Source organism: Melanerpes formicivorus, unplaced genomic scaffold, assembly GCF_026170545.1.
Source record: "Melanerpes formicivorus ecotype bairdi unplaced genomic scaffold, bMelFor1.0.p_v2 SCAF_38, whole genome shotgun sequence".
In the NCBI taxonomy this organism is placed as follows: domain Eukaryota; kingdom Metazoa; phylum Chordata; class Aves; order Piciformes; family Picidae; genus Melanerpes; species Melanerpes formicivorus.
In genome coordinates, this window is record NW_027142390.1 from 3,002,522 (window position 1) to 3,029,760 (window position 27,239).

Sequence of the window (27,239 nt, forward strand, 5' to 3'; positions counted from 1 at the left end):
TGCCGGGTGAGAGGGCTGCAGGGCAGGAGACACAAGCATCTGAGTGGCAATCAGGCCAGAAAAGGTTGCACGGTCTATGGTTCCTGTATCTACTCATTAACTGTGCAAGGTTGTTATTCTTGCCTCTGATTAGGCTCTGCTGCTGCCTCCTCGGAAGCTGCTTCTCAGCCTGGTGGGGACAGTGCAGGATCTGTTGTACAAGCAAACCTTCTCCCAGGGCTATGTGAGGCTGCCTTTCAGGAGAACTAGGATCAGAACCCCTCCCCTGGAAAACTCCAGAGGAAGTGATTGCTGATAGCAATCAGATTGGGTGCTAAATAGGGCTATAAACCATTTAGTGCAGTAGCTCTGATGATGATAAAGCCTTGGGCACAGTTGCCAAAACAGAAATGGAGTTTGCATATCCCTAATGAGCCAAGTGCCTTTGTGCATTAACACCACTGAAGTGCATGGAGTTAAATCCCAGAAATGCAGCATTTAATATGACTTTTAGCTCTGATTTATGTAAAAAATTCCTGAAGTTCTTGCAACAAAGAAGAAAATTTTTACTAAGAATTAGTCTTTTGCCCCCCGACTGTGATTCTTATTGTCCACAAAGGGTGGGAATGGAGCTGCTCTTTCCTTAGACTAGACTGGAGCTACTTTTGCACCAGTAGGTATCTGTTTTGAATCCACTTAAGGCAGACTTTGGATTTCCTTGGGTTCTGCTGGTGCCAAAGCTGTTTAGCTGCTCTGTCCTGCACTAGCACTTGAGGAGTTCATGAATCAATATGGGCTGTGCCTACAGTCATTATGTGTATCACTGTGATAGAAAACCCGGAGTGATGGATTGCAAACGGCACGCTCATTTACCTGACAAAGGTTGTATATCTTGAATTATTTATGAGGCTTCACAGCATACTAGTAAATTCTGTGAAGGCAATGGAGTCCTGGTAACATGAGCCTCTTCGCTGCAGCTTCCGTAGCAGAGCTGTGCTGAGAAGGTGCAGGAGGTGGGTGATGGAGGAGGAGGAGGAAGAAGGAGAAATGGGCAGGGAGTGGAGGGACAGAGGAAGACTGCTGTTTTCATGTGCAAATGATGAGGTGTGCGGAGCAATGAAGTGCGAATTAGTTGGATCATGCTGTGCATTGGAGCACAAATCTATGTAGTGTTGGAAGGCCACTTAGGCTTCAGGGAGGGGCAGGGGAGAAGGATGGGGAGTACAGACACGAGGGCAGAGAAGGGTGAAAATCTCATGACCAAAATACTGGCAGCTTCCCATCTGTAGGAATGTTACTTCTAGAAGTAGTTTCTTTGCAGTATACACCCATTTCAGTGAGATTTTCTTACCTGAGTTCCACTAAACGAAGAATCGAGGCAGAGCTGGCCAGGCTCTCCTGTGTGGCGTTCGGCGACTGGAAGGCTTGCTAGCGTGCCAGCCGCTTGGCTGTGGACCTGAGGGGTATGCTCAGGAGAATCTAAAAGATGTGCAGCCCCACCAGGAGTGTTAAGTCAGTGTTATCCAGCCGGGAGAGCAAGGGCAGCAGGAGGCTGAGTCCTGGCAGCAGTGTGCCAGCCTGCCTCAGTCCCTGCTGGAGCACCATTTTGGAGCTAAAAATCAGTGATGTGGCAGGCACAGCACAGGTTGCAGCGTGGCTGCCACTGTGTACCTGATTTGTTGCTAAATGGAGCCTTCCTCACACTTTCAGGCTTCTGAGCTTCTTGGCCTTCCAAGCACATAGAAAGTTACCCCTTAAACTGTTAAATTGGTGGAAAGAATTGGGCAAGAGTGTTGTTTCCATCTCCAGTGAAGTGACGAATGAGGATGTGATTCTCCTCATAAATACCAATGCCTTTCAGCTCATAACAGAGCTGGGTCCTGAAACTTTCTTCTTGTCACAAGCTGCATGTCTTGTTTGCTCTCAGGCTCTGTTTCTTCTCTACTGGGCTCTTAATATTCTTCAGTCCTGAAGAATCTCATATCCCACATTCATTCTCTGCATAAGAAAATGAAACAAGGTGAATTTAAATATGTTTTCCCACTTACACTTCAAAACTGTGTAAACCTCTCACTGATTTAATTCCTGTTGAATCCAAGATATTCTTGTATTTGAATTCTCATGTCTATTAAATTTCATGTACCAATACATCTTTGTGGTGGCCTGTGAACCCTTTCTCTATAGTATGACACAGTGAGGGCCATCACTGCAGTGCCTTGTGTGCATTTCTAATGTGTGGTGGGCTTCACAGTCAGGTTTTTGGCAGCTGTATCATGGACACCAAAACAGAGACAGCCTTAAGCCAAGCAAAGCACCTAATATTCAGCTTTATCAGGTGTTGAAGATTGAGTCAGCTTCTGGGCTGTGAGTGGTTGAATGTCTTTTTATTGCTCCATAACAAACTCAGTAGACCCAGGAGGAGCCAAAGCACCATTTCCTCATGTCTGAAGTAGTTTTAGAAATTAGAAGTCTCTACTAAGTGTTCACTGTACTGTCACATTCCTTGGATCAGAGGCAGGGTGAATGTATGGTGCTTCCAGCATCCCTGCAGGGGGAGGGATGCCCATTGCCCGGGTAAAACTAGACCTTCTGCAGCAGTGTGTCAGGCGTACCGGGGGAAAAAAAGAGTGGAAGAAACAGCATTTAATTATTGAAGACCTGCAAGCTGAAAAGGGTTTCAGGACAGTGAGCTAGGCATGTGTTGCAGCTTTGTGGGCAGTCTGCTTTCGCTTCCTCCCCTGCCAGCTCTGGGAAGAAGGGCAAGTTACATGACTAGGGGAAAAGGAAAATCGATATTTTTGTCTTCACACAGCTTTTAGGTTTTATTTATTCTCTTTTTGCTTGCTGGGAAGTCTTCATAATTGTTGGTCAGTGACCGAGCTGATGACATTATTTTGCTGTGCATAGAATGCCAGCACTTCCAAAATCACAGACCAAAACAGTACCAGGCCAAAAGGGACCCTCTCCGTGCACAGGCAAGGCTGCTTCCATGCCCCTCCTCGGCTGCATGCTGTGAGACTGCTCCTGATTGAGCCATTCTTCCTGACGTTGGGATTGTTGTGATGCAGAAGAATTTGCTGTTGTCAGTCTTGCATGCTGTGCTTTGCTACAGCTATATTAGGTTTAAAAGCTGAGAAATGTCAAGTTTTCTTTTCAAGATTCTGGGGCAAATTCATCCCCAGCGTGACGACGATGCCCTGGGGTTGTGTCAGGGGCAATATTCAGCCCTTAGTCTTTTAAATTTGAAGTACAGTGGTGCTCATGGTTGCTTCTGACGCGATTTTTGTTGTGAGGTGGAGAAAAGAAATGCATCTAACACATCTACTATCTGCTCCTGCTTCGGTCCCAGTTTCTAAATAACCCCATTTAGCACCTGCCTGCCCGTTTGACCCGGCAACAACAATGTTGTGTTGGCATTTCTGACATCAATACCGCCTTTTTACCCATCATCTTAAGGCTAAATTGAACCCTTCTGTGTCACTTGCTCCTTGCTGTGTTTATTTGTTCTGATCTAGGCTTTAGAGAAAAATGTAACCAGCTCTGTCTTACTCCTATTGCATGCTAGGAAATGGGGCTTCTTCCACGGGTGGGCCTCATACCCTCAACTTCCCCCTGCTCCCCTATGTTCCCTGTCCAGACATAAGGAATGAAAGGCCCCAATAGCCTCATTTTGGCACAAGGTCTCACTTCACTGTTGTGGCTGCTGAGCTAGCCTGCATCCTTTCCACTTCTTCCAGCCCTATCCTAACAGCCTTGCTGGTGCCATGTTTACTCGAGCAGAGAGAGCATTCCCAAGGTGGAGGTGAGGCTGCATCCCAAGGCTGGTGCTCTGCGTGGATCATTGCCTGTGGCAATGCTGATGTGTGGGAATCTTCTTTTCCTGCCTTTCTTCTCTTGACACCACTCCAAGTGGTGCCTTGTGCTGGAAGCATTGATGGTCTGCACTGTTTATGAATTCAATTATGTGTGCTGAAAGTGGCTTGCTTTATTTTACAAGGGCCACTTAATAAATGCCACTTATTTGGTGACTCTTTGGCAACTGAGTGCATGGCAGCCTTCATGTGGGGAAGTGGCTGCCAGACCTCAGGCCTGTTCTCTGGAGTCACAGCTGGCTGGTGGATCAGTAGATTTGCTGGCTGCCAGAAAGAAGATGTGGTATTCCAATGGCTGTAGTGGTGTCAGGTTGACACTTAGACTCCATCATCCTAAGGGCCTTTTCCATCTGTAGTGATTCTGTGAATGTGTTTTCATGGTCACTTGCAGAATTGTTGATGTTCATTCTTAGTTAAACCTACTTTCTGCTGTGTTTGTGGCATTTTGCTTATTAGATTCCACAAGACAGCATGAGGATTCTTGTAGGTGAAGTTTCTTCCAGGGAAAACCAAGCTGAAACGAAAGATTTAGTAAATAGTACCTTACAGAGGAGGGTCAAAGTGATTGCAGGCTGGTGGTAAACTGAAAAGGGACCTGCTATGGGCTGCATGTGAGATACTCCAGCTGTTGCATTACCTCAGGTCCATGTTGAGTCCACAAGTATTGTGTGTACCTGCACTTTCACCACTTAAAAGTGTATACCCCTTGTTGGATGAGGGATTTGTGTGCAGAGCCTGGGTGGAATTGGTGGTGAATGCACCGGAGTGGTCAACTTGCAGTACTGGGTGAACTGCAGTTTACTGAAATACTCTGAAGTTTGTGAAGGTCATTGCACAAAAGTCCAGGTCCCATGACCAAACCAAGGGCACTTCCAGGTATGTAGTAGTTGGCCTAACTTTTAACGCTAAACTAACCTTGCTTCCTCATTTGGTTTGGCTACAATCATTATTACAATGCCATTTCTTCTCATTTCCCCCCCTACTGCTATGATGTTCAGGTTTAGTATTTATCTTCTAATAATTTCACACTAGTGGAGTGCTTGCATTACTGGCAGTGGTGTATAGTTTTCTCCAGCACAGATAGCTGTGAGAGGTCCTGGAAGACTTCAGCCTTTTGGTGGCATGCTTGTGAATATGGAAGAGAGCTTGGAAATGGTTGGTAAAATCTCCCCTGTGTTAATCTTGCTGTGATACCATAGCTTCTGGCAGTATGTGGGTTAGCAAGATGCTTGTGGTTGAGAATGAGGGCAGATTCACACTTTGGAAGAGTCGCAGCAAAGACCTTGTGTTATACCTTTTGCTTTGAGGAGATTTGCACTGAGGAATTCGCCCCATTTTTCCAGTGCCAGGCCTATCTTCCAGGTGTTCTCTTATCCCCAGTTGATCTTTTGGCCTACTTTCTGTCCAGCATGCGTTCAAAGGTGACCAACCTGTCAGTCTTGGCTAGCATCAGGAACAAAGCTTGTGTGCCTCAGGCTTGTTCCCTGGGGAGACAAGTAATTCTTTCATGGTGCCCTTGGGATTGTGTCATCCCCCCTCCACTGCCATATGATCATCTCATCCTGTTCTCTGTCTCCTGCTCCTCATAATGGTTTTTCACACATGCTATGTAATAGCTCTTGTGCTTCCCTATTGCTCATTTCACTGATGGAACCAAGGCTTCAGAGACTCCAATCTGTCAGCGGTGGAGCAGGAAACGCAACCCAGATCACATAATTCCTTCTCCTCTCATCCCCTGAATGAATCCATGCTCTTCATTTCAGGATAAATGTGTTTCCTTCTACATACTGAGAAGGCATCAGGTTCAACTGCAAGGACCAAAACATGGCCAGGAGGATTTGGACTCCAAGTGCAATGCCTGTCCCCTTCTTTGCTGTTGGGAGAGTGGGACCTGTCCTCATGGATGAAAAGCTGCTTGGAAGGACACTATCCTCTGGCAAATACCTGAACAGTAAAGCTTGGGCAGTGATGTTCTCTCTAAAGCTAGGCAGAGGGGAGAGGGCTTGCTGCCCAGTGCTTAGTGCACTCAGCACTGGGCTTTTACAGATTAAATGGGTGCCCTCTGCTGCATAAGCCCTGTGTTGGCTGCCTGGGCTTTGTAAATTATGGTCAGGCACCTTTCCCAAGAAAGGCTCTCTTTAAAATTGCAATTTTCTGCTGATGGTGCACTCAGTGTAGAATTGGCTTTCTTGTGCTTGTTGCCTTCTCATGGCAAGCACTCACCAGTGGGACTGGTTACTGGGGAAGCTGTAGGGCAGTAGCTCCTGACCATCCCTCAGATGTTTATTCCCCTCAGATGTTACCTGAGATACCATCTGAACATTTCCTACTCCCTGTGTGTGTCTCAGAGGGAAATTCTAGAGGCCATTAAGCTGGGTAATTTACATGCTCCTTGAGCCTGTGCCTAGGGAAATATATTTCACAGGTAATTTCAAATCTCTTGGCATGTGGAAGAAGTCATTATTCTAAATAGAAAGGGGCTGGTGATGTCATGGGCCCCATTGAGAGGACCACATTAGAGACTGGAATTTTTCTCTCTCACAGAAAAGAATCTGAGGCATTATATTCATTGGGGTTTTGTGTCTGAGATGTTTTTGGTTTTCATGTCGATGCTTAGAAAAGCAGAAGAGAGCACTATCTTGTAATCTTAGATTTCAGTTAGATGTGAACATATTGTGTGTGAGTGCTGGCAGGAGACCTGCTCTGGGGTATCCACAGGTGTGTGAGTTTCCTGCTTTGCTGTTGGAGTGCTACCTTCCAAGAGCAAACGTCACATTTAGTGTCAGGAGGTTGAGCTGCAGCTCTGACTCTGTTCCCCAAAGCCTGTCTGAATTCCAGACTGCTGCTTCACCTTTCTAGCTCCATTCTCTCCTCCTGAAAAAAACCAAACAGAAAATACTTTTGTCAGCCATATTAGGAGGATTTGACAGCTTAATGTTGATGGGTCCCTTCAAAATGATATTTGGTGGACTGTTGCACTACCTGTGCTTTAACTCTGATCTTGCAGTGGTAACTACGATCATTGTGAAGCGAGGTTGTGCGTGCATTGCTGTCTTCCTAGCTTAAGGCAGCTGGTGAGGAGAGGGACACCTCTGTGCTTGGGCTCCAGCAGAGTTTCCTGGGGACCCTTTTCTTTTGAAAGCGAATACAGCTTGTTGAAGAGTGGTGCTTTCCTGCAGCAGAGGAAACTCCCAGGGTGCTCCAGCACAGCATCCTCCTTCCCCCAGCTCTCCAGGACAGGAGACACATCCTTTCCAGAGTGAAAAGATGGCTGGAGATGGGGAGCAAAGCTTGTAGTGCCTTCTGAGTGTTTCCAGTGTAGCCACCTCCATTTCAACAGGTTTATGTCCTTTTCAGAGGAAAGGCTGTATGCATGTGCGTTTCCCCTGTGTTTGTCCCAGCTGCTTGGGAGAAGGAGGGAGGAGGTGACCTGTGAAAGCTGATGTTTTCATTCCTGTTGCTTAGCGCTTTGAGTGATGTGGAAGCACTGGGACAAAACCTAACTGGGCTTCATGCTTCTGCTGCCTCTGAACATGTCTGGATGCCTCCTTACAACAGGTGAGGTCTTGCAGACAGCTTTTAGATGTGTATCACACAGTAGTGAGGTAATGGCATTAAATGCAGTAAACTTTTTTCCCCTCACTGCTCTCCACCCCCACCCCTTTCTTTTTTCATTGCTGAAAGGGACTAATACAATGAAGAGCTGCTGCGAATGAAGGCAACTGCATATGAAATAACAGGGTTCTGGGTGTTTGGCTGGTGAGAAATGCAATGAGTGAGCATCACTAAGTGCTTTATAATAACAATGATTACAAAGCTCTCTTAGTAGCCAGGCATCTCTCAGGTAGGGGGATGGTGGGTAGAGGTGGTGTTTAAGATGAGGGGATTTAACTAGATAGACATCTAGTGATGGTGACAGTCCCAAAGCCCCTGGGAGTGTTGCATATGATGCTGTGAGAGGCTACTGCAAAACCCCTAGGGGACTTGGATTAGCATGGTTAGAGGCTGAAGAATGATGGCAATGGATGCCCCAAAATAAATAGCTCATGTAGCAGGAGGTCTTTGTGGCAGAGGTTAATGATTTCTTTTCTTGGTAAGGAGAGAAGTTGCAGACACAAATACAGCAGAGATCTGACTAGTGAGTAGTCCTGGCTCAGACTCCATGACATGGCTTGTGTTACAGTGATTAGAGAAAGCATTGTGTGCCTGAGCTGTGTGGGGTCAGCTGAAAGCTGCAGTGGGAAGGGTGGATGCTGAATGAGTCCTCTGGTGCCCTGTGGCTGGTAAGAGTTCCCCAGTGTGCTGTGTTCAGCCTGGCCACGCTTGTGCTTTGCTGCAACTCTCTGTAGCAGCATGACTCTTCCTGGCAATAGGAGCATTGTTGGGTGGAGTACCTAGTGTGAACAAGAGCCTGTTGGGAAGCTTGCTCTTGTTCGTGGCTCTAGTCACTCCTTTATTCCTCATTGACATGACAGCATAATGTCTCTCCCTCACCCTTTAAACAGCACAGCAGACAAAGGAGAAGCAACCACATTGTATGTATTCAAAACTCCTTTCCTGCCATCAGGACATGGCAATCCTTTATCATGCTTTGCCCCACATCTTGACCAGACTCTTGACACGAATGACTCAAGCAAGGGAAACTGTTTTGCTCTGTCAGGTATCTTACCATTTGCTTAGACAGGAGGTCGCAAGAACCTCCACCAGTTTACATAGTCTTGGTGTTGCTCATCAATGAGCAACTCCTAGTATCTAATCAGAGAGCAGTTTGCTTATGCTTTAGAGGGCAGTGTTCTGGTGGCACAATGCAAAAGTACTACCTGGGCTGTCATCACACTGGATGTGCTCAAGTGACAGCTTCACTGTTTCTCTAGGCTCTGAAAAGAGCCCTTCCATCTCCATCCAAATGTGCAGACCCTGCAAGGTGTGGCTATTTTGTCATCTGGGGTGGTTCAGCCTTCCATCTGGTGATGAGGATTTACTGGAATGAACAAGAAGATGCAACAAGCTACCCTACTTATGTCTAGCTCCCAAGAGAGTCATGAATTATACACAGAATAAACAAATAACCTGATATGTCTGTCATTATATCATAAAGGACTTCAATAATTCATGCAGCTTGCAAAATCCTTACTAAGACCTACCCTCTGTAACCTTATCTTTGCCATGGGGGATGGGATCTCCTCAGCCTTCACTCAGATTGCATCTGTAAAACAGAAGGAGCCAGCGAGGAGGGAGGTTTTATCATAAAACTTCATCTGTATAATGGGTTGCAAAGCGACGTGCACAAGTTATCAGCCATTGAGGGTCTCAAGGGGTGCTGAAAATGACAAGTGATTGCACTGGGTGGAATTTATGCAGGTAGTGTGCCTCATAAAACTGACACCTATTCACTTATTTATTAATTCATTGTGTTTCAAGTCCAGATTTGTGACAGGCTGTGAGATCAGGGGCCCAGCTCTTACTCTGTGTGACAAGAGTGCAAACCTGATGGAATCCACAGGCTTCTCTCATTCCTTATGTGCATCAGCAAGTGTGCCATGGAATTTTAGTTTCAAGATGTAAAATAAGAGCATCACCTTCAAAAAAAACAGGGAGACTAAGGCATGGGGTTAGCTTTGGCTCTGAGCACAGCAGTTGCTTTAGGTAGCATGTTGCTGATATCAACCAGTACCGCTCCAGTAATGGCAGCCATTGCCTTTGGCTTTTTCTCCTTGTGTTACCGTCCTGGGGTTGTGAGCTGGTGCCTTTGACACCATCACACAAGAGGTTAAAGTTCCCACTTGTGGGACCATCCCTATAGCATCAGAAACAGTCAGTCTGGGTCTCCAGACATAAACTCAAGAGCTAAATTATTCCTGTTGTAAGGCAACCAAAATCCGTTTTGCTTAAGCAGTTGGTAAGTGGCTTGGTTAGACTCCCCATGTGGCAGTGGGCTTCTTGCTGGACTTACTCTATTTCCCATTTGAAAATAGCAAACTAGCCTTGAGCTGCCTGATTCTGCTTCTGCTTACAGAATTGTGAGGTGGTGGCAATGTGCTGAGATCAGATTTAACCCCTACGACTCTGAGGCTTAATTCTTGCACATTTTCAGTGTGTTTGGGGATCTTTAAGAGTGTTATTTGCCAGGACCTCAATGTAAAGTCCAAGTATCCATCACAGGATGGCTGCATCCTTGAGTGATGGCCTGAAGGTGAGCACCAGGCTGGTATGGAGGTGAGGAACTCAGTGATGGGGTTCTTGGCTGGAAGTACCTTCTGGGAAAGTGCTTTCCTCTGCTCTACAGTCTGCAGATCTTTGCTGTGGTTGTTCTGCCATTTGTTCTTTTCATTGCTGTATCAATGGGAGGCACATGCACATGATTGATCAGAGAATGCAGGGCTTGTGTGGGGGCCTTTCACAGCACTGCTGGGCCAGTGTACCAGCTAACACAGTCAGTGACTACTCCTTCCTTTTTCTGTTGGCAAATCATCCACCAAGAGATTACCATTTTCTTCAGACCTAGTCTTAGGCTTTAAATAATTCACTGAATTGTCCTTTGGCCTCCATCTCCTTTGCATATCAAATACTCCAGATCAGCTTTTTGTAAAGTTTGAAATTCAAGATGTTTTGACTGGACATGTAGCTCTCAAAGAACAGTTGCTGTACTGGGAGGGCATTTCAAGTGGGGTCCTGCAGGGATCTGCCCTGGACCTACTTCTGTTGAGTACTTTCATTAATAACTTAAACAATGGAATGGGAAATATGCTTATAAAATTTGCAGGTGACACTGAGCTAGGAGGGGATGGCTCTGCCTTGCAAGGCATTAGCAGAATTCCAAATGATCTAGAAAAATTGAACAATGAGCTGCTGAGGTAATGTTAGGCTGTGCCTTTAAAATTTTTCCCAGATATTGAGCAGCAAAGTAGTAAAATGTAAATAAATCACTATTGGGTGTAAAAAGGAAAACAAGGATCATTCTAAACGGCCCCATTGGGAGAGAAAAGGGATTAAAGCTAGTTGCAGTAAAACAATTTCTCTTCTCACTTTCTCAGGCTGGGAGATACTAACTTGCTTCTGCTTGACCTTGGCTGCACTGCTTTTGTTGTGACTGGTATTAACCTCTCTATTCCTTTCTCTTCTCCTTTTGTACAGAGAGGTAAGGGGGAGGCAGAGAGGGAGAAGCTAGTAGCTTCCCCTGGTCTTTGACCAGGGGGGTTCTTGTGCTGTTTATTAAATGTAAATATTGTGACTACTGCATATGTTGTACATATTCATTGCAGATTGTAGTTTTGCTTGTAAATACAGCTTTTGTTTGCTTCCAACTGAGCTGGTCTGGAAAACTTAACGTTGGGGGGGGAGATTTCAATCCACCACAGCCAGGTATCAGCAAAGCAAAGTTCAGTGCCAGCAAATGGGAAGTGCTGTGCTGAAGAGGGAGAAATCAAATGTACAAATACAGAATGAAGACTATCTGTCTGGGCAGCAGTGTGGCAGAAAAGATCTTGAGAATTATTGTGGATTGCAAATACTGAATCAATGAAGTGCTGTCATAGCAGAAGGGCACATTTATTCTGCAGTGCACAGTAGTTTCTTGGACAAGACTGGGGAGGTGATGTTTTCCTCCTCATACACCACTGGTTTTGACTTCCGTACCTGATCTTACTTTTTGGTGTGATGGAGGCAAGCTTTAGATCATCCAGAAAAGAGCAACAAAAAGGATAAAATGTTTAGAAAACAGTATAAAAGAGGAAAAGGTAGAAAAAAATACTTTGGAGTAGAAAAAGAAAGAATTGAAGGACAAAGATGCAATAGAATAATGAACTTCCAGTTCCTGGGAGCTCGAGATGTTTTCACTGTCTGCTGTAGGTGGGATGAGTGAGAAGAGGGAGGTGAGATTTAGCATGGATAAGAAGGGAGCTCTTTCACCACATGATGAAAAACGGAACTGTAGAAAGGCACAGTGAGGATTTTGGGCTCACCTTTAGTGGAGAATTTAAGGAATAGGTTAGACAATACTTCATGCAGAGGGTTCAGGTGTTTAGGTGTTGCAGTGCAACTAATGGTGGAAGAGGAGTTGCTGAAGCCCTTACCATCCCACATGTGTGATTGACTGAACACCTAATACTTGTTCTATTTCTAGGTAGAGTTAGACCTTACATGATTAATGCTTCTGTTTACCAATAGAGAAATCATATTCAAGGAGCAATTCTCCTATTGCCCTAAATAATAGTGGTGGCAAGGTGGTGGTTACAGTTGGTTCTCCCACAGGTACCTGCAAGAATATTAGTCCTCAAGAACTGTTAGTGAAACACAAATTTCCTGTGCAATCACCAGACTATCTTCCCCTCACTTCTCCCCAGCTCTATCTATCCTGCAGCTTGAGAACTCCCCAGTTGCCCTTTTTATTGTACAGTGATGCATGTTGGGACATCAGACTGGGATCAGGATGGATCTGGCAGAAGGTTTGGCACTTGCTTTTTCTCTCTTACGAGCCATACTCTTCTGCAAAAATAAAGGTGAAGATGAAGCAGTCACAAGATAGGGCAGACAAACAGGCACAGAAAGTTAGTGTTTGAATCAAGGACAGCAAGGTAATTTGAGCTGAATACAGAGCACACTGTCCCACTATCTTTCCCCTTCATGTTTGTTGGGATATCGCGTTAATATCCATTTGTCCCTTCCTTCTCTCCTATAATAATGTCAGAGATGCTTTCTTATTATAGGGGAGACCAGGTGGTAGAGGTGAATAATGTCTTGACAAATATTAAGAAAAGACTAGTCCAGCAGGTGAATTCTTCCCACCCCTCCTGTATATAAACACCTGTGCACATGGTTTAAATTAAAAAGGAGTGACAATGTGGGAGGCTTGATAATGTCTGGAGTCACAGTCAATAAGTGATTTGGTTCTTTTGAAGGACATAGGTGCTTTCTGGAAGTCATATCATCAGAGGGTGGGGAAAAAAAAGTAACTTGTTTTTACTTGATGGGTAAACATTGGCTCACATGGAAGCTTACAGCCTAGGGGTGTGAGAAATTAAGCAAATGGACAGGCCGTGAGCATGGACACACACATGTGTGTGTACTGACACGTGCTGGTGCAGTTAAAGGGTTAAGCATCTCAAAGGAGTAAGCCAATTAGAGGAAGTTCCTGCACAGCAAAAATTAGACAACACAGTAATTAATAACCTTATTAAATAGCAATATTTGGGCACTGAACCAAAGCATATGAATCGGAGTGAAGCATTCTTGGCTGAACACGCTGCATGAAGTGTAGACACTTGTACAGAACACCCTCTGTGTAGAACCCAATAAGCTTTTGGGCAGCATATTTGCTCAGCAAGTAGTTTTTCCTCTTGTCCTTTCATGTTTGTTTGAATCTTTCTCTTCTCATCTGGGCCAGGAAAGACAGCAAGAGAAAAGGACAGAGGCTCCTATTGTTCTTTAACGTGCTCCCTTGCTCGCAGCCAAACAAGCACTCTCCTAAGGTTGCTTTTAAAAGTGTCTTCAAGCAGAAAACTCATTTATTTCTTATTTTTTTCTCTTACTTTTTCTTATCCTGTGCTTTGGAGAGGTTGCTTATAATGAGACTTGTATTTGTTAGTACTTTGTGTAACTGGCTTACCTGCCTTAGGGTAGCCATGAAGAGGTGTGACTGCAGCCCATCAAGCGTCTGTCGCATGTACTCTGTGCCACCAAGGGCCAGAGAGACCCTGGGCTGGGCTGCAGAGGTATGTCCTTGTGATGTTGGCCAGAGGCTGTTAGTGCATGACTTGCATTGGTGGCTTCTCTGTGAATGTCTTCAGCTTCTGTACAGAAGACCGGGACTCCAGGCTGCCATCTGTTGTGTGCACAAGTGTGGGAGGACGTGGGCCAAGGACAGCCTGTCTCCTGAATTCCAGGCAATTGTCATTCCCTTCTGAAGCCACACAGCTGGAGCAGTGGCACAGCCTCACAAATCTACGTGAACATCAACAGGAGTCTCTGCAACTGCTTGGGTCATCTAAAGCATGGAACATGCCCCACCCCTAAATAAGGGTTGTTGTGACTGGTGGCAGGGCAGAGGTGCCCGGTGACCAGGAGTGGGGCAGGCAGAGCACTTTGCTTCCTGGCCCTGACTGCAGCAGCAGTGATTTATCTCCTGATGTGCTGCTTGTCACAGTAAATATTTTTGAAGCTCTGCTGCTTTTTTAGAGCCTATTTTATCTCATCTTTAAGAAGAATCAAATATGCAAATCCAGAAATCAATTAGCATTTTTGTAGTTGTCTTTGGAGAGGCAGTGTTGTGTTTTCAAAAATCACTCATGTCCCTTGTTCAGTGTTGCAAAGGGAGGCTGCTGTAGATGATACAGAGGAAGGGAACAAAAACATTTCTTTCAGTGCAAGAGATTATTTTTTTTATGTATATCCTGAATGGTTGTGATCATGCTTGTGCACATGATAGCTGTAGAATGGTTAGGTTGGAAAAGTCCTATGGAGACTCCCCAGGAAAGGCAGAGCTGGCTGAGATGATGGGCATCACTGGGGTGTGCTGTGCATGTTACTGCTAAGGAGGGCATGGGGATGGCAGGGCCCCCCTTGCACATGGTTACTGTAAGCACAGAGCTACTGAGTTAAATTCTTGAGCTCATGTTAATTGACTACAGAGCACACTAAAGTGATAGGTAGCTCATGAAGGGAGGCTGGTGGCTTTCTGTGGGCAGTGCTACATCTGAGCTAGTGGCTTCCCAGTCGGTTCATCAGCTGTTTCCTTTATGCTTTAGCTGTAAATGCCACTTCACAAGAGCAGGAGGGGGGAAGAAGGGGGGCAGTAGGGGTTGTTGCTTCTTAAGCCCTGTAATGCCACCTGAGGCATGCAGTAATGGGCCAGGAATGCAATGTCTATCTTGTTTTACTGCTTACAGCTTCCACAGGAGACGCACTTCAGACATCCCCATGTTCAGGCTCTTTACCCTCTTCATCCTTCCTGTGGTGCTCTGAACATAAAACTTTAAGTGCACTGGCCATGGAAGAGAAACAAGGCAAAAAGCCAGCTGAGACAGAACAATAATGGGGTTTATATATATTTTAAAATTTCATTTTAATGGTCACTTTCAACACAGCATAGAGCAACTGTGAGGAAACCTCCAAATTCTGGGATGCAGAAGACAGTATCGCCAAGGTTGGAAGAGACCTCGAGGATCATCGAGTCCAACCTGTCACCACAGACCTCATGACCAGACCATGGCACCAAGTGCCACGTCCAGTCCCCTCTTGAACACCTCCAGGGATGGTGACTCCACCACCTCCCTGGGCAGCCCATTCCAATGACTCTCTGGGTGAAGAACTTTCTCCTCACCTTGAGCCTTCAGGTCCTGCACATTACCAGGACTAGGGGGACAAAGCAATGGGGTCAGATATACAGGAGGGCTTTTTGCCAGTGCTGTGGTCTGGGTGAGGGATGTGCTAGTTGTAAATAGGAATTTTTCCTATCACTGGCAAATGCTCTTGTATAGCCATAATAAACACACACACACACAAAGCTGCTTCTGCTATTATGTTGTTTTAGTCTAAAAACATTGTCAGCTATGCAGAAATCCCCTCCTGGTTTTTTGATAGTGGAATACACTCTCTTTTTTTTGCCCTTTTTTTTTGCAGTAGTGGTGTCTAAAGCTTGTACTACAAAGCTTAGCTGGACTGTTTGGGAAACTGCTGGTCTGTGAGGTTGAGAGCCAGGTGCCTAAGGCTGCACAGTTAGAGGGAATTGCATCTTTCTCATGAATGAAAAATCCAGTGTGGGTTTTTTTTTTCCCCCCTAAAATAGTAGTGCTTCTTGGGGAGGAGGCAGGGGGTGGAATAAGTGTGGGTTTTTTTTTTTTTTAAATAAATGTTTAAACAAATCTGCTGACTACATTTAAATGAATTTAAAATCCCAGCCCAACTGAGCTTTCAGTGTCTGCTGCATACAGCAACAGGGGGATGCCGACGCCTCTGTCTTCCTCTGTATCTAATCCTCTCTGAAGGCTTGGCCATATGTGACTTTTCTGTGGATATGAGCAGTTGTTAATGTTGATGTATATGGCTCAAGATGGACAGTAATTTTCCCCTGTGGTGGTGGTGGTGTAGGTGTTCCTGGAGGGAACTGACCCAGGCAGGTGTCGCTGAATAGAATAGACCAGGTGGGAAGAGACCTTCAAGATCATTGCATCCAACCTATCATCCAACACCACCTAATCAACTAAACCATGCAACCAAGCACCCTGTCAAGTCTCCTCCTGAACACCTCCAGTGATGGCGATTCCACCACCTCCCTGGGCAGCCCATTCCAGTGGGCAATCACTCTCTCTGTGTAAAACTGCCTCCTGACCTCCAGCCTGAACCTCCCCTGGCGCAGCCTGAGACTGTGTCCTCTCGTTCTGGTGCAGGCTGCCTGGGAGAAGAGACCAACCTCTGCCTGTCTACAACCCCCCTTCAGGTAGTTGTAGAGAGCAATAAGGTCACCCCTGAGTCTCCTCTCCTCCAGGCTAAGCAGCCCCAGCTCCCTCAGCCTCTCCTCATAGGGTTTGTGTTCCTAAAATCTCACGTACGGGTGAGCCCCGTCCGACACCGCTACGGGTGGGCGCCAGTGGCCGCCCCAAACCGCAGCACCCTTGCCCGGCCCCGCGGGTCCCCTGCCTGACCCGGGGGAAAGCCACCGAGAAGCCAGCCAGCCCCCTGCCCAGCCGCCTGGGGGGTGGCTTGGAGCAGCTGCACGGCAGTGCTGCTCCGGGAGTGCCTGGTGTGCAGCTCCCCCTCAAAAGTGAAGTGGAAGACCTTACACAGAACTGGAAGTTAAGGAGAGGTGTCAGCTCTGGAAGCCCTCAGCAGGGTTTCTTGGACCTGTGGCTGAGTATGAGCATATAAATGATAATTTTTTTCTCCCCCCAGTTCACTGGACCGACTGGAGGAGGGGAAAAATAAATTCATTCAGTTCTGGTGTTTCATGGCATATTTTAAAATGAGTTACCGGTGTAGCATTAAATAATTGTTGGTGGCAAATGCTTCAGAAGATATATGGACAACCTGAATATATCCTTGATAACAAGTAAAGTGTTTGACTGAAGAAGGAAAGGGTAAAAAAAACCCAAACAAACCCAAGCAACCCAAGCTCCCTTCAGCTCTGTGACCTGTCATCTTTACAGTGGCAGCCCCACAGCAGGCTTTGCTTTCCCTTCTTTGGCAGAAGGGGGAGTTTGCAGATGTCTTCACCCATCTCCTTTCCTGGATCTCCCTTCCTCCCCAGCCAGGCTCCCAGGGGAGAAGAGACAATGTTGCCTCTGCAGAAATGTGGGAAATGACATCCGTTACAGTGGGAAACCGGGCAGGTTTGATGCGTGCAATTAAATCTTGTTTCCATGCACTGCCTTGTATGCTATTAACTGGCAGGGATTTTGCCTGAGTAACACATGTCTGTCTGCCAGCCTTTCCCTCTCTCTCCACTCATTCCCCCCTCCCTAGCAACACTTCAGTTCTGTTCTGCCCATCATCTCGGGCATCTTTCTGCTTGGGTATTTCTGGTCAGCTTTTGGGCTCTGCCGTATAATTCAGGGTCCTCTGTGGCCTTTGTTCTAAGTTGGGTTTCTTTGCTCTGTGATCTCTGGGCGAGCCTCTTCTGTAGCCTTGTGGGTGGTGGGGGAGCGTGTGTGGGCTGCCTGGGGAATGTCTCTTTGCGTGAAGAATGAAATCATCTGGTGAACCTAACCAAAGGGCAGAATCCCCAAGCTGGTCTGCTCCCCCCCACCATCGCTTTACCGTGCTGTTGGCCTCGCCTTCGCCTCCTTGTGCTCCTTCCCTTCCTTCTCAGGCATAGTGCTGGGAGATGGATGTGGCTGTGACAAGAGCACTGATGGCTGTGCCCAGTGGTGCAGAGGCAATCGAGTGTTGATTTTCCAGGTCAGATGGGAAGTTTGACATTTGTGTGACCAGCAGCTGGAGTCAGGAAATCTCATTAAAAGAAGGAGAGCTATCCTGTTCTGTGGAGTTAGCAGAGGGGCTTTTGTTGTTGTTTTTAACTTGGTGATATTGCCCCGAGCAGAAATCTGTGTGGCTGAATCTATTGGAGGGAGTTGTGCCTGTTGGAAGGATTGGCAGCCAGCTCCCTTGATGCCCAGGGCTCAGGATGAAGCAGGTGCCACGTGGCACCTCCTGGCCCTTTTTTTGCCCTAGAAGGCAGCTCTACCCGCAGTGGACCTGGCAGAGTTGGTACCCAGCTCAGGCTGGGAATTAGGTAAAGGTGCAAAGCAGCTGAGCCCTTGGGCACTCAATGCACCATGCTTGACTCCTGGCTCTGGGCCAGGTCTGCTGTGCTGCAGTGACAATCTATTGCTGCAGTGGGACAGACACTGTCCTGCCATGGCTCTGGGTTTGCTCTCAACCACAGAGCCCTCACACAGCAGCAGTGAGCTGCTTTCCGTAGCCCATGGCACTTCAGCCTTGTTACTCACTCTTGGCTTAAATAATTACCTATCACAGCTGTTTATGTAAGGAGAAAACCAATCCAGCATCTTGCACTTTATGTTGTACCTTTCCCCCCTTTCCTCTATGTGCTCTCTTCTGCCTGAATTTTGAGATGTTGAAGTTTTTATCTTACCCTAGCCCTGGTTTTCCAAGCCACATGTTCTTGGTATTCTGCCTGCAACCAGTGCTGCAGAAAGAGCAGTTAACTCAGCTGAGGGCAACGATTCCTCCCTCTCCCTTCAATCACCTTGCTTATCTGCTAAGTGTCAGGGCTCTGACTCTTTCTCTCTTTCTTTCTCTCCCTTTCTTTCTCCCTGTCTCTGTCTCTTGCAGTATGCAGTACTGGGCCAGGAGGCTGGAGCAGGAGATTGATGGAGTGATGAGGATATTTGGTGGAGTCCAGCAGCTCAGAGGGGTAAGCTGTCTGTCTTTTACCTGTGCTGCCTTCCTTGTGGCAATGAATGTTCTCATTTGCAGAAACCACCTGTGTGAATATTTGCAGTAAGTCACCCTCTTGGCTCACTCCATGTGCAGGGTCATGGCTGCTGGCTGTACTTCTGACTGCTGGTCAGTTTGATGCATTTATCCAGGGTGTGGGTGTGAGTGTGTTTTGTATCTGTCTGCCTCTCTGGCTGCATGTTGTTCCTGTCTGAGCATGTACCTGTGGGGGTTTTTCCTGTGTGAAACCCTAAATGCATCTTAAATCCAACTAACCTTTCCTCCAGGGACTGAAAGTGGTTTAATTTGCGTTTTAATTTTCAACTTGTGTTGACAAAGCAGGAAGCATTCAAAGGCTAATTTGACTAGCCCTTGGAAGCTCTGTGCTTTTAAATACAGATTGCAGGTAAAGCTGTAGCTCTTCTTTGGTTTTTGTTGCCAAGTGCCACAAAACAAAACTCTGTTACTGATGCTGGCATCTGTCTCCTGCTCCCTGACTTAGGCTGGGGCCAGGGTACAGCAGGCTGCAGAAGCCAGACCTCCTCTTTTCCTGGCTTCAGTGCTTTGGGTTGGGTTAGGGCAGTTAGGGAAAGACTGTGGTTTATTAGGTTTGGGGATCAAAGGATCTTTAAGACCCTCTCTGTTGCCCCTTCCCAACACTGTTGTGCTGACTAGCTGTTTTGAAATGGAATAGTTTGAAATTGGGGATATGCTGTTAATCTAAAGGAAATGGGTTTCTTTAGCATGATAAATTTGTTGCCCCAGAAAAAAAGCATGGGGGGGTATTTGTATTTCCTCATGGCAATGGTGCATTCTTCTCAGACACCAATGATTCATGGGCCTCTTACTGTCATACACTAGAGTTGTTCCATGTTTTATACCCTTGGTTGTAACCCATTGTTTAAACACAGAAGTTTCACTATTTTCTTTCAAGTGCATTTTAAAAGGTGTTTAACTGAAGGCTTGAAAACCTCTTCCTATTTCACCCATTCATTTGTGTCCGTGTTTGAACTCCAGAATGGTGTCTCTGGGCTTTTCTTGCATTCATTTCAACTGGGTTGATAGAAACCTCCTGCACAGCATGAAAAGCAAGTACACCACTTTGGTTTTAACAGAGAGATGTTTTTTTTATGGTATTCATGCACTTGTGCAGTGCAGTTTTGCATCTTGGCAGGGTCATAGTATCATAGTATCAGTCAGGGTTGGAAGGGACCACAAGGATCATCTAGTTCCAACCCCCCTGCCATGGGCAGGGACACCCCACACTAGAGCAGGCTGGCCAGAGCCTCATCCAGCCTGGTCTTAAACACCTCCAGGGATGGGGCCTCGACCACCTCCCTGGACAACCCATTCCAGGGCTTCACCACTCTCATGGGGAAGAACTTCCTCCTCACCTCCAGCCTGAATCTCCCCACCTCCAGCTTCATTCCATTCCCCCTAGTCCTAGCACTACCTGAGATGCTGAGCAGTCCCTCCCCAGCCTTCCTGTAGGCCCCCTTCAGATACTGGAAGGCCACAATTAGGTCACCTCGGAGCCTTCTCTTCTGCAGACTGAACAGCCCCAACTCCTTCAGTCTGTAAGCTGGTCTTCGAGGGTCTTAGAGCTGGGCAGTGCCAGTTTGCCAGGTGACACCCAGGCGCAGCAGCCAGCGTGGTCTTCAGCAGAGCACGCTTAAAGAAACAAAGGCTGCTACTACATTTTGTCCATGTCCTCTCTTACAGCTTTTCCTTATTAGCTTTGAGTTTGCTCCTTTGCATGTTAAATAGGTATATCATGTAAATTTTTTAATACAATAATTAAATAGAAATTACACCTCCAATTTGCCAGCACTTGACTCCTCTTGGCCAGTCAATCAATTACAGGTAAGAGAGCTTCCCATTTCTTCAGTTTAATTCTTCTGATAGGCCATGGTGTATCACGTTATTGGATTAAAACCAGATCAACTGACTACAGAGGGACTGAAGTGGTTTCTTGAAATTGTTTTGGAACCTTCTTGTGAAGGGAGGGAGCTGTGCATAATTATAGTGTCTGGTGAATGTGTAAGCCAAGAAATGAGCTACTGAAAATTCCAGCACAGAGCCATTTAAACACTCAAAGGACTAGTAGAAGCTGTCTGTGGATCTCCACTGAGGAACTGAGGATGATTCTTAAATGCAATATTAAGTGAGTGATGCTTAAAGATCACATCACCTGCCAGTGCAACCTAGAGTGGTTTCACTGCTCTGAAATAGCAAAGTGCTCCGTCCTGAAGAGCTCAGAGCTGTACTCACAGGGAGTCCTCTTACCTACCAGTTGCAGACAGGTTTATCTGGGTTGCAGTATGGGGGCTGTTTAATGTCATTCAGTGGTACTACAGCCCATTCTAAGACATGAATTAAAATAAAATCCATATTCTGCTGCAACTCCACTTGAAATGTAGTGGATGGCAGCTCATTCTTAAGGCTGAGACTCAGTCCAGAAGTCCCTTCTGGTAAAGGGCATAACTTGGACTTTGTAGCTCACTTTGCTCCATCATTGCAACTAGGGTGCATGTGCTGGAGTCCAGAACCAGCCTGCAGAACTACAGTGTACCCTGACACAGTGAGCAGGCTCAGGGGAGAAGGGAAAGATGCTGCCTGAGAAATAGAATAGAATAAACCAGGTTGGAAGAGACCTTCAAGATCATCGCGTCCAACCTGTCATCCAACACCACCCAACCAACTAACCCATGGCACCAAGCACCCTGTCAAGTCTCCTCCTGAACACCTCCAGTGATGGTGACTCCACCACCTCCCTGGGCAGCCCATTCCAATGGGCAATCACTCTCTCTGTGTAAAACTTCCTCCTAGCCTCCAGCCTAATAGTGGCTGAGATAGTGGCAGCTGAAACCTCCCCCTAGCTGAGAGCTACTCCCACCCACTGGGATGTATCAGGGCTGGAAGGAGAAATAAAAATGGCTCAAGCAGGGCCTCTTTTTTTTTTTTTTTGCCAAAACTTGCTGATGTTCCTTTGAGTTGCCTTTGTTAGCCTGGGACATTCAAAGTCTCTTCAGAGAGGAGTTTCTGGTACACAGTGCATAGGGAGTGGTATTCAAAGTAGGGGAAAAGTGCTTCAGTGTACTGAAGACAAGTCTGGTCTTTCTGAACTCCATGGTATCTGCCATGCAGGTGGTGGTCCCACTGCCAGCTCTCATGGATCTATGAAGCCTTTAAGCAGAGGGGGTGGTGCCATGCCAGAAGTGGATCTTCCCTTTCCAGCTCAGGCCTGACCATCATAGTGCCAGACCAGTAAATAATAATAAACATATCCTTCTCTGAGGTTTCTCAGGTTTGCTTATGCCTATTTCCTGTCTTGGGCTGCTGGGAAAGGATGTGGACCTGTTCTTTGGTTATTGACTGAAGTCATATAACTCCTGTGGCATATGAGGCATGAAATTTATTGTCAAAAATATAGTGTCCAGGAACATAACAGTGCTGAATATTTTATCTTGCTGGAGGACTGCCTGCTCAGCAGTGATTTTTATTTGAAGTCTTTGATCATTTCCTGGAGTTGGGTGACTGAATGGCAAGTGCTCCTACTTTCTTCCTCTCCTGCAAGGTGAGCAGGCAGTCATCTCCTATGTTGCCCCCAGGGCAATTATCCAGCTGCTTCTTTGTGCACATGGACCATTTTTCTTCTGCAGCTGCAGAGAGTAAGAAGCTCTGAGTTGAAAAGGGGCCAGGGGCGCTTCTTTTGCTGTGAGGAACTACCTCACTGCCCCCCTGAAGCCCTGACCATGGAAGCACTGAAGTACAAATGTCTGTGTTGATCAGACTGGCTGTGATGGAGTTACCAATCTGTCTGAATACTGTAGACTTGGGCTTGTAAGGAGGACCTTGCTGAGTTGATTCTCTGACCAGGTCAGTGTTCAGCCCTCTGCATCCTTGTGGTGTAGCATCGTACTGGCTGGACATTGCTCTCAGCATGCCTCAAAACAAATCTCAGCACTCAGAGAGTAGATGGTTGCTCGTTTGACTCTGACTGGCACAGTGATACATGGAACTCTACCATGCTAACTGAAAAGCTTGACAATCTTTAAATCATTATTTCTATAGAATAAAGAATTGGAGTTGGACTGGATGATCTGGGGCTGGACTAGATGACCTCCAGAGGTCCCTTGCAACCCCTACCATTCTGTGGATATTGCACTAAAAATGCAACTCTGTGACTTTCATTCTTTTTCTGTTAGTGACCTTTGTGGCTGTGGTGAACTCCTCATCACTTTGCAGGACAAAATGTTTGGTTTTGACACTTCTTCCTAAGCTGCACTAAGTTTCTGTTCCTTGCAGTGTTCTGGCACACACAAAAAACCCAGTGAATCTAGTCAAAAGAGGATGAATTTTTACTGTTTCTGGCCTAGATGGTTTCTTCATGTTGCAAAGCCTACTCTAAGGTAGAATGTGTGCTTGAGGTATTTTCCATGCTGGTGCAGCCCTCCCCCAGTCTACCAGTGTCCTGCTGTGCTGGCACTCCCAGTGGGACTGACAGCAGCAGAGCCTTGTGTGCTGCTGGGTTTTGTGCCTCACTGAGCAGGTCCCCTGAGTTTTGTGTTAAATTCCTTTTCTGGGTAGCCAGGCTAAGGTTCCAAGTCTCTTCTGGCTTATTACCTAAATTGTGTCTGATCCTGTCTCCTGAGGTGAGCAGCTAGTTGGTCAGACCATCTCCTTCTCATCTGGTACTTTTTATCTGTGACTGCCTGTTAGTGGGTTTGTTTCTTTGCTGACAGTTACTGTGGAAGCCAAAGCCTTCAGAATGAGATCAGGAAAGCTGTGTATCCTCTTCAGCACTGTTGTCCTTTCTGCTCTTCTCCTTGGTTGTCTTTCCCAAGGACTGCTTCAGCAGCAGTGATGAGGACTCGCCCCAAAGCACTGCACAGTGGCAATGCAGCCTTGCCCTGTTCAGCAGATGGGTGTTAGCAGGGGCCTGCTAAAAGGTCTGTCCATGTCTTTCTTAAGGCTATAAGTATTAAGGCTTTAAGTATTGAAAAGCTGCAGTAAGATCTCCCCAGAGCCAGGCTGAATAACCCCCACTCTCTCAGCATGTCCTTACAGCAGAGGAACTCCAGCCCTCAGATCATTTTTTTGGCCTCTTCTGTCAAGAGGATGTGTGGATCTGCCTCACTGATGTACACCTGGAAGATAGGGATACTGCTGGCCTTAGTGAGGAGGAAACGCCCAGTCCATAAAGGACCAGATGGCCCCAAACCTGAGGCCAAGGTGAGATGTGGTAAACTGTGCAGGCAGTGAGCTTCTGCGTCAGCTGTGCTTGGTCCTTAGCATGTGTGACTGCACAGTAAGTAGAATGAGCCCAGGGAAGGGGGAGACTCAGTGCTGTGCCCTTTGGTGTGCAGCCTGCTGCCTAAAGGGGTCTGCTGAATGTGGCACCACAGAAATGGGCAGCTTTGGCACATTTTTAATCAACAGCTTCTTTTACTTCAGTGGATTTCCATGTCTGACTTCTATTGCTTGTTATCTTGTGCTGTTTTGTCAGCTTTGTTTTGACTGGCAGAAGTGCTGCTGTTCATTCATCTGGTCTTTTGTGAAGGAATAGGACAAATCCTGCTGTCCAGTGCTTGAGGCAGAGCAACCACAATCTGTGTAGGCATCCCCACCTTCGTCTGCCTCACAGCATCACGTAAGCCTGCCTGTCCCTTCTGCTCAGTACTCATTCTGATACATCACCTCTTGTCTTTCAAAGCATGGCCATCCTTGAGTTGAGGCAGCCACAGGTGGAGGAGCCATGCATGAACAAGAACATGGATTGAAAAAAATGAGCATACTAGCAGAGTTTTGGCTTGGATCTGAAGAGCTGAAGTGGCATCTACCTTGTATATTACTGCCATCACTAGCATGCCTCCTGTGAGGGGGTCTCTGCAGTGCTGAGTGTTTCACGTGGCTGTGTGATCGCATCTCTTACAAGGCTGCTGGCACAGAGCTGGAGTCTCTTTAATGCCAGCAATAGGAGGTAAGACATACTCTTATCAAAGGAACTGCCAAGGTTTTTTCTTCAGCTATTTTGATCTTGGGTAACTACTGGCATAATAGTAAGCATAACCTAAATCTTCCAAGTAGCTGTGGTGTTACATAATGTTTAATTTGCTCTTTTGTTTTCTCTGGGTATAGAAACACTCACCTGGTCATTCAGCAGGGCTGGAGAATTTGGGAAGTGTTGATGGGATTTAAGATGAATGATACTAGAGAATGGGAGCCCCCCTGCACAGTGCCCTGCATGCATTGCCTGAGGAGCACATCTGATTCCAAAGGCCCTGTCAGGTGGACTGGGCATTTTCAGGACAGTGATGTGGTCCTTAGACACATCAGAATTAGGAGTAAGATGCTGATCTTCTGATACACAATCCAGTACCATAATGTATAGTTTGGACTTCAAAGCACCATAACAGAGTGCATCTAGTCTTTTCCTTCTGAGGAGTCAGCTCCAGCCTCTGGAGTGGGAGATGAGTGATGCCCAGTGACTGTACCATGCTTGACAGAGTTGAGAGAAGGAGTTTAAGCCTAAAGTGTGGACAACACACACAGCCAGCTGCTTATGCTCCAAGCAGTGCTGAATGCCTGCCTTCTGCCAAACGCTGCAAAGAAGAAAGGACCTAATCGAGTTTTCCCGCAGCTAGTGCCTGCCTGGGTGCTGACCAAAGCATGGACTCTGTACCGCAGTGAGCTGACGCCCAGCTCCGTGCTTTGCTTCCCAAGCTCATGCATGATCTGTCTGATCCTTTCTGCTCCTCTCCCGATTCTCCCTCCCCCTCTCCTTCCAGCGTGCACACAGTTTGCTTCCGCACACCATCGCTGTGCCCTCCCCTGCTCCTCATGTTTGATAAGAGGAAGTGTGCGATGCCAGATAAACACATTCCTGTTCCAAACTGCTTGGGTTTATTTTAATCTGCCTGGGCCGTTCAGCAGCCTCAGCACTCTGTTCAGCACTGAGTGCAAAGCCAACAATATATTCTCAAGGAGGAGCATTTCAATGCCCTTAGCCTTGCAGCAGCTTGGTTGGAGTAGGGAGATCCTCTGCTACCCCTCGCTTGGGCCAGTGTCTGCCGTCATTAGCCCCCTTACGCCCATCATACTTACTTCTCACTCTTTCTCTGTACTAGAACCATATTGTATCTGTACTGGGAGATGTCAGGGAAACATATGCTCCAGCTTTTAGTACATTTGCATAATTAGAGTAATGTGTATGAATAATTTATAGCTGTATGTGGCTGCTCAGTGTGTGACGTGAGCACCCCTCGCTAAATCCTTTCCAGTGGGTGGTGCAGATCCTGCACCAGAGCCATTGTGCCAATGCAGTGTACAGCCTGTGGGCAGATGCAGGAGCCCTGCTTTGAGAGATCAGGGTGTGCAAATATCTATGTATATGGTGTGTGTGTATATATGTTTTTAGTGGGGAAAGATGGGCTTTTATAGTTGCAGGGAAAGAGCAGGCTTAAAAGTCTCAGAGGCTAAAATGCCCTAAACTCTTAGTCTCAAAACTTGTTCCACTTATACAGAAGCTGTGAATGAAAATGTTCTGCAGCATTTGAAAGCTGAGGCAGGGATTTTTCCAGCAGGACTCAGGTGTGACTAGTTTGTTAGTTTGTGTGTCAGATTTATGATTTTTCGAAAATTGCCTTTTCAGATCATAAAACTTAGCAACTCACTTGGGGGGGGCTGGTGGGAAGGGATAAACTTGGCTGCACTGTCACAGAGTCTGATCTCAATGAGTCAGTCAATAAAGAGTAGCAAAGGATTGCTTGGGCACTCTCACTGTTTACCATCTCTTTAGCATGCAAGTTCTCATGCTGGGAAGAGCAGAGTCCCAGGTAGGTTTTCTAAAGGAGTGATCCGAGGGGCTGAATTCTGCTATTTATGTTCCAGTTAATTTTAGCTCAAACTCTATTTGGTCCTTTCCAAATGTTTAAGAGACTTGGCTGGAAAGCACTGTGTAAACTGGAATGAAGTGCAGGCGTGCACACTCATTAGCTCATTAGTATCATCCACTGGGAAACTGAGGCAGGTGGTTAAGCTGAGCAACTCTGCATAAAGTGTGGTGCAGCCTGGGCTGTTCTCCATCATGTGTACAGCCAGCAGGTCCTTGGAGGGGGCTGTGTTTAGAAAGGTAACAGGCACAATAACACTCCTTAAAGGCCTTGCTTTGAACCTTTCCACTTTACAGATTCCTTTGTAAAGAGAATACACTTTCGGCTATTTGGCGAGTTAGCAAAATCAGAGGGGACTGCAGTTGTGTTTTATGGAGTCATTTCTGATTTATCTTGCTGTTGCTGACAAGTGAAATGAGCCCAGCATTCAACAGACTGATGATGTTCAGGTGCCTGCATCTCCTGAGTGTGCTGCTCTGCACTTAGCGTCCAAAATCGTAGCTGAGGTACCAAGCCAGTCAACAACCACGGTTGTAGGATCCTCATGAATGCTCAGTGGAACTCTGACAGTTGATGGTGTTGCTGTTGCACAGCCCTATGC

The 27,239-nt window shown here is 46.5% G+C and overlaps 1 protein-coding gene across 4 annotated transcripts in view; it reads left to right on the forward strand.

Annotated features, from left to right (window-relative positions):
* Positions 1 to 27,239, forward strand: part of CACNA2D2 (calcium voltage-gated channel auxiliary subunit alpha2delta 2) — a 234,343-nt gene that overhangs the window by 5,769 nt on the left and 201,335 nt on the right. For all 4 annotated transcript variants that reach the window (XM_068157848.1, XM_068157847.1, XM_068157849.1 and 1 more), the window contains exon 2: positions 18,639 to 18,720. In XM_068157848.1, coding sequence (XP_068013949.1) covers positions 18,639 to 18,720 — 82 coding nt within the window. The remainder of the gene's footprint in view (positions 1 to 18,638; positions 18,721 to 27,239) is intronic.